The following is a 7,890-nucleotide window of genomic DNA, read 5'->3' as shown; positions in this document are numbered from 1 at the left end:
CTGTATATTTTTAATGTTCCAAATACGAAAGTTTGGGCATAATCCACTGGAAATGAAGAATTAAGGGTGTCAAAAATATGTTATTTTTAAATTTTAGGAAGGATCATTAATATTTCTAATTCGAGGTATTGCAAATCTTGAAAGATAGTCACTGTGTTTCATTCTCTTTTACTCTCTTCTCTTCCCTCATGTGTCTTTGTGTATTATTTGTGACTGTGTGTTGTGCCTGTGTTTTGCGGTTTCTCCCACTAATCTTTTCTATTTCATTCTCTCCTTCTAGCTGTGTTGTTCTTAAGACTGCTCATGCTAGGCTCTTGCTTAAAATTGAGCATGACATAAAACTGGCTTATACATTTTTATTGTTTATTATATCTAGTTAAGTAGAATATCAGATTCCATATTTATTATTGAACATGTAAGGTTTTTTTTTTAATGTGGCCTTGTTTTTCACGTTTATTGATTAACTTTTTTGATTTTTTTAACTTTTGTTGTTTTTAACGTCTATTAATGTGGTAAGGTTTTGTCAAATAAAAATTTTAATCTATAGTGGCTGGGACTTGGAAGAAGATTCCAGGTTTACAGTTCACCATCCCTCATGATCTTAAAAAGTTGGCTAATTTCCTCTGTGTTTTCTTCATCTATTTATAGCGTTAATGTCTGTCACTGAGAGTTGTTGTGAGAGTTAAATAACAAAGAAGAGCAAGAAGTAAGCATTTGATTTTGAAGTTAAGTCCTTGTTAGATTGTGCCTGTGGAAATTTGCTAGTCCTTTCCTATTTGTAAGCTTTTTCTTTTCCTCTGAACTTTAACCTTAGCATCCTTCCCTGTCTCTCTTATTTTTTTTTTCTTTCCTTTTTGGCATAAGTCTCACAGAAGATAAATGGGATGAAAAGTTTTGTGCCATAGTTCCCTTCTCACAGCCAATCAATGCTCTAACTCTCTCCCCTCCCTTCATTTTTCAGTCAACAAGTATTTAGTAAGGGCACGCAAGGTGTGAACTACTATGAGGTAGCTGAATACACTTAATTCCACTTTGCAGTTATCCAAGCTTGTTGTTCCAGTTTACAAACGGAAACCCAATCCTACCTGGAACAAGAGAAACTTCTTCATTGTTAATCCTATGTTAATTAATTTGTTAAATTAGTCTCTGCTGATACAGAGAAGAGAGTACTTTGTTATGTGTAAAAGATTTTATTGTTTAATCTGTACATAATTTCAAGGGCATTGATAGAGAAAGATGCTCTTTCAGCACAGTCAGGGAGTATCAGGTTAGGCCAGTATCTGCGCTGAGTGTGTTTGTTTAAGAAAGGAGGTCTGGCAGGAGCAAGGGTCATTTTCAGCTCACTTTTTAAAGGTGCAGAGGATGCTTCTTTATTGTGGTTAAGATTTTTCATTATTCAAATTTGATAAAGAAACTATGGAAATATCTGCAAAAGTACCCTTTTGATAGAGAATATTATTTATTTTTTGGTAGTGGACTCTATTCCAAAAAGCTTTCAAAGAGACTTTTAACAATACAAGAAATATAAGAAAACTTTCTAAATTACAAAAAGGAGCAAAAGAAAATCTTGAATGGGACTATTAAAAGTGAACACTGGACAAATTTGTCATTGAGACTAGACAAAGCCTAAAACAATAGTATACATACTTGCCTGTGGTTAGACTAAATTTGGTTTTAAGCCTTCGAGCAGTCAACAAGAAAAGGAAGTTAATTTTGTAAATTAACTAGACAGATAAAAAAATAAATCTATTGCTTAGAAGACCAAAACTGTTCTTGTTCAAAAAATCTGAAAGGAATTTTTTCAAGGAGTCCATATGATAATGGCCGTGTGATCTAACAACGCTTTCAACAGCATCTTGTAGGAAGAGCAAAGGTGGATTTCAGAGAGCTATTTCCTGTAACAAGTGTTACTGCAGACTGATGGTATCACACACAACACTGGTCATTTCAGGAATCTGGGGAATGGGTCAGGCCCTGATTTCCGGTTCTCTGATGGTCTGAAGTTGATCTCAACACATATTTTAGGAAATCTAGAAAATGGATCCTCAATCAGTTGTTCTTAAATGCCTTTTTTTCCCTCAGATTCACTTTGTCGACTATTTGGTAGCACTGATAGACATGTTCCAGGAGTAAAGCTCTTTATTCCAAGCGCATACCAGCACTTAACACTCTAACACAATGTGGAGTTTGAGGTTGACTGACTTCTTTTACAAACTGAGGAGCCTAAGGATATTAACCTCGATAATATCGTTATATGAAGGGGCCATCCAGGTTTATGGGTGAGCTGAAGATGTGCCCTAACAAAAAAATCACCCTAGTAAGTTCTTTCGAACTACTTTAATGTCCGGGCCAATGGTAGCTTAAAACCCCCAAGTTCTACCATACTCTTATGTTATGGTCACAGTAAATTTAGCCTGGCAGATTTTAAAGCATATATAACCAGATATCCACCTGGGGAAAAGCTCAGAGCACTCAAAACTGTCTAGTTTTGAGCATTGTGACTCCTTGGTTTATCATTGAAGGAAAACTATTTGTCAAATACATATTGAAAAAATGAAATAAAGGAACTTGTTGAGTAGGACTGTTACTTATAAACCAGTTACAAATTGAGGGACAGCCTGCCCAAAGTAACATATTTGGTTGCAGAGGTGATCTGTAGCCCCTTTTCTCCCCCAGTAGGACTTAGTTAACAAAGGCATTCCTTTTTAGTGATAACAAAACTATAGTACCCTAAAGTTTAAAAATAATAATAATGAACTACTTGTCGCAAATGCTAAGAGAGCTGCCTGCACTAGCTTATATACAATTACGTATTATTGATAAAACACAAGGCAACAAAAAGTGGGGCTAGAAAACACCCTCTTACCACAGAACACATTTTAATCATTCATCAAGAGCCTTTCTTCTTTCTTGACTCTAGCAGAATTAGGTGCTGCTTCTGAGTAAACATCGGTGTATTTGCAAAGACTTTCCCAGTGGGAGATAGTTACCGAATATCAAGGTTTATATTATTATCAAAGGCTAAAAATTGCTTCGAATTATGATGCTTATTACTGTGATGTTTTCTATTAATAACCTGCCTGGAAGTCAGGTATCTGACACTTAATAACAATTATCCTGTAGTAGCTCAGTGATGATAATTGGTGGTAATGAGATCAACGACAGAATATCAATTGACTAGAACAGTATACTAGAAATCAGGAAATTCAGCTTCTGGCCTTGACTCAATCAGTGATTTTATGACATTTGTCATATCTTGTGAACATTCTGTATCTCAGCTTTTCCATCTGTTAAACTGAATTTGTAATAACTGCCCTGGTCTATCTCACAGGAATGTTGCATGGACAAATTAGATAAGTGTAAAAGTGCCTTGGAGGTAAAGCCACTCTGTGAATAAAAATGAGTGTGATGTAGCTACTAAAAACTATGTTGCAGAGGCTAGAATGGTTAATCTCTGCAGCCTTCATGACTAGATAAGGCTTCATAATGGATTCCTGTCAAGCAAACCAAACCCATCTTAATCAGTTCATGACTGTACGGTATTTAATGGGGGGAAAAATCTCTTTATAAATGTTCGTTACCTTGATACAAATGTGTGTTAAAATAAGTCATGTTCGAATTAAATAAAACCTTTCTAAGTAGCTTCAAACAATCTCTAATATCCAGTTTACAGTTTCTGTAGTCATTTTGGAGGATGAGAATTTGACGTGTTTTAATAAAGTTGAGAAATAAATATATGAAACAAATATGTGCGAAAGAAATTGACTAGAATGTTTTCTCAGGTAATAGTTATTATTTTTAAGTCTGACATTACCAAATTGAGATTTTTTTTCTTTTGTTTATTGTTTAGGAATGTCATACTCTCATCTCTGCCTAAACCATATTTTTTTTCTGGCCGTTTTTATTTTCTGTCACAGTTGTCCTCATTCTCAATCATAATCATGACAGACTCACTTGTTGCAACTTAAAAAACATAACTACCAAATCTCTTGAAAACAGAAAAAAGGAAGGGATATAGCCTTTCAGTGCTCTTACTCACCCCCCCCCCAACCCCTTTTCATATAAATACACAGAGTTCCTTTGGAAATTTACAGCATCCATGTGTTCAGTCCTTGAGAAGGATAATTAGGCAAGTTTTTAATTGTTTCGACATTATATAAAAGAGGTTCTATCCAGGCAAACTTCAGAAACTTTTATTCTTGAGCCAACTTGATCTCTTTGCTTTTGGCAGGGGACCATTTCTAGTGGCACTGGGGAAATCTTGGCACCCAGAAGAATTTAACTGTGCTCACTGCAAAAATACAATGGCCTACATTGGATTTGTGGAGGAAAAGGGGGCCCTGTATTGTGAGCTCTGCTATGAGAAATTCTTTGCTCCTGAATGTGGTCGATGCCAAAGGAAGATCCTTGGAGTAAGTATTAGAAATCTTATTATTCTGAATGAATGTTGAAGCAGAATAATTTTTGTTACAAAATCTGTCACTTTGACTTTTTATTTTCTTTCTCCTTGATATCCTCTCCCTGCTTTCATCACTGTTTGTTATTGTAAAGCAAAACTAAATAGACCTCTGTGGATCACACTCATGGGGTTAAGTTGTCTTTGGTTTTGTCTTACTGAGTGCTGGTTTGTCTGGTGAAAGTCTAGCCACTGTGCGGGAAAAATAATTTACTGTGGGTGTGCTACCTCAACAGGACCCTGTTTGCTCAGGAACGAAGAGGTCGCACAGGACCACACACATCAAAGTTCTCAAAACTGACACCTTAACTGTTTTAAATTAAATTCCATAGCTTTTATAAGAGCTGCATTTCCCTATTTGTCAAGGTTCAAGCACAGGGCACAGATCTCATGAAGTATATAAAACATGAGGCTTATAAATATATTTTTCTTGAATGCATATGATGTTTAAAAATATAACCTCAGTTTTATGAGAGTGTACATGTATAGACAAATAATAAAACCACGTTTTAAAAATATTTTTGTAAAAAGGGAGTAATTTAGGAGTCAGATATATAATAAATAATAATGAATGAATGAATTTCCTACTCCAGAATACCCAGTTTGCAATTACAGAGTTAGGGTCAGACATTTTCTTTGGGTGACCAGGAGTTGGAATTTTACATAGAAGCAGCCACGGTGCCTGATCTCATATGAAATTCATACAACTCATACAGAATTTGGAAATGGCATTGCTGAATTCTAATATTCTCAGTACGAAAATATAATAATGAAACTCTAAATTCATATCAATTAAGAGAAAAGTTAACATGAATTATTGAGTAGTCTTAATTTTATGCTATATCTTTAAATATGTCAAAAACTTTGAGGACACTTAAAAATTATAAATACACCTCATGAAATATTTCTGTATTATTAATTTGTACAACATGTTGGGAACAAAAGAACAGAATAATTCAGGCTGTACCTTCCCAAATGACAAATAAAAAGTAGAGTATATAAATACTATTTTAGTAAATGTATTCTGTGGGTTCTAGAATAATTAGTAGAACAAAATCAAGTAAGAGTCTTAGAATCAAATGAGGTTGTAGGAAATGGAAATCTTATACTCCTTGCTTCAGAGATGGAGCAGATCTTTGCTAAAAGGACAGATTCTCTGGGTTGTGTTTTAGTTGATTGATTACCTATTAAAGAAAGAATAGTGTGTTTCAAGTATAGAAAAGGAAGTATATGCTGGAAGCCTTGGGAAATGATTTGGTTCAATGTACCTTTGTTTTACATGTTCATGGTGATTTTTTTTGGATCTTAACTGCCATTTCTTCCCGTTGTCCTTCAGTAGTGAACTATGGCATTTTCTATGGCTAAGAATTTATTCTGTCATTTTTTTAGTTTGACAGTATTTTTTATTATAAAAGAAAATATTTCACTCTACAACAATTAGAAAATATAAAAAATGTAAACAATAAAATGAAAATAACCTGTATATTTACCAATCCCAGATTAATTTCTATTAACCTTAGGATGGATTTTCTTCTCATTTGCTCCTTATAAATCATTTATTTACAAAATCATAACCATGCTTTATGTATAACATCCTCTTTTTTGTGATAAATATTATGGAAAGAGTAAATTTCCATGTTATTAACTATTTCTCAACGATGATTTTTAATGGCTCCATCTCTTTCTCTCAGTCTGAAGAAATGATTTCTTTCAAAACCAACTTCCCACAATGTCTTTTACTAATCAAAATCTGGCCCAAGTTTTTGATACTTGGTATTTTTAACTGTGGGTCCATTGTTGACTAGAATCCATGCTTTGTGGTTCGAATTTTAGACACTCATTTGAGTGTGTACTTAGTAGAGTCACAGCTGATTTCCAGAATCCTAAACATGTGTTAAATTGATTGGATTATACTGATTAAGTTATTGCTTCCGTAATGCACCAAAGTATAGGTTTGTTTTAGTTTTTAAATGTTTGCCCTTCCTCCGTGACATTTTCAAGATAATACTCTGAAACCTTTATAAGTTAATGTTTCCTGACACCCTTTGAGAGAAAGCAGAAGGTATAGTAGCAAACTTATGAAATGCTTACTTTTATTCATTGCATGTATAATGTTTTACTCAGTAATCATTCTTTAAATAAGTTTATTGATACATATTTGTGAAAAATACAGGTGTTATATAGTGTATCAGTTTAGATGATTTGTGAGTCTGTCTTTATCTCTTGTTAGATAAAAAGCTCAAGGCACAGACAAAGCATGTCTGTCTACTTTGGGTTAGTTTAAAAGGGCCATATTAGTTGAGCATTTGTGTATTATCATCTTTTTTTTATATACAATTACCTTTCTATAACAGGAAGTCATCAATGCTTTGAAACAAACTTGGCATGTTTCCTGTTTTGTGTGTGTGGCCTGTGGAAAACCCATTCGTAATAATGTTTTTCACTTGGAGGATGGTGAACCCTACTGTGAGACAGGTAAGATCCTAAAGTCACTAGTTTTTTGAGTTTTGAATGAAGATAAAATATGAACTCTTACATTGCTGTAAAGTCAAAAGGAACCGTAATAAGGAAAACAAAATAGTTTTCCTTATTATTTTAAGAACATTTGATGTTACTCAAATGTATAGCAAAAAAAACCTGTAAATTTTTAATGTTTGTCAAAACATATTTTCAACTTAATTGAGATGTAAGCATAAAATGGTAGAAAAATATTTAGCTTGAATCCCCAGTAATTTGTGGATATAAATTCTGTCAAATTGTGGAGCTTAAAGACACCTCTTACACTTTAGTAAGTGGATTTTGAATGGTTATAAACATGATAAATGTTCAACTTTTGAGTATGACACTGATTTGCTCTTTAAGGTAAATTGGAAATCCTTTGTTACTTTTACTAAATGACAGGGTAATCCTAGCTTGGATTGTTCCCTTGGTAAAATTATTTTTAATAAACTACACTCTGAGGACCAATCTGCTAAATTTGTCTTATTACCTGAATTCTGGACACTTCCTTTTCCTTCCCAAAGTCTGTAAGTGAACTTCCATAACATTTATTTACTATTATTACCCTTACCTAGATATTAATAAAACACGTACATTTTTCAGAAAATATTTGTCCTTTATCCTGCTTTCACTCACTATTCTGCATTTCCACTACAGAGTTTTATTATGGTTCTCCCTTGAAATTCACACTGTGGTGCTGAAAGAAGGGAATATTCCACAGTAGTCACATTAAAGGAGCAGTCCGCTTCTAGCTGGAGTCTGGTCAACATCACTGAACCCTTCTTTGCCCACTCAGTACTGTTTTATTTTCACCTTTTTTTTTTTTTTTTTTTTAAGCTCTAGGACCAGTCTAGAACTGTGCTAGACTGTCCCCCAGGAAGTCCTGTGGAAATTCAGTGAACTACCCTATGGGCCGTTTTGGGACAGTTTAGCTG

General features: G+C 34.0%; 1 protein-coding gene across 6 annotated transcripts in view; it reads left to right on the top strand.

The window, feature by feature from the left end:
- The window catches only part of PDLIM5 (PDZ and LIM domain 5), a 192,875-nt gene that overhangs the window by 178,745 nt on the left and 6,240 nt on the right, over positions 1 to 7,890 (top strand). For all 6 annotated transcript variants that reach the window (XM_011356275.2, XM_011356276.2, XM_011356274.2 and 3 more), the window contains 2 exons: positions 4,232 to 4,412; positions 6,811 to 6,931. In XM_011356275.2, coding sequence (XP_011354577.1) covers positions 4,232 to 4,412; positions 6,811 to 6,931 — 302 coding nt within the window. The remainder of the gene's footprint in view (positions 1 to 4,231; positions 4,413 to 6,810; positions 6,932 to 7,890) is intronic.

This window comes from Pteropus vampyrus, unplaced genomic scaffold, assembly GCF_000151845.1.
Source record: "Pteropus vampyrus isolate Shadow unplaced genomic scaffold, Pvam_2.0 Scaffold25, whole genome shotgun sequence".
In the NCBI taxonomy this organism is placed as follows: Eukaryota; Metazoa; Chordata; class Mammalia; order Chiroptera; family Pteropodidae; genus Pteropus; species Pteropus vampyrus.
Note: the sequence above shows the minus strand (reverse complement) of the source record. Positions and strands in the feature narration are given on the sequence as shown.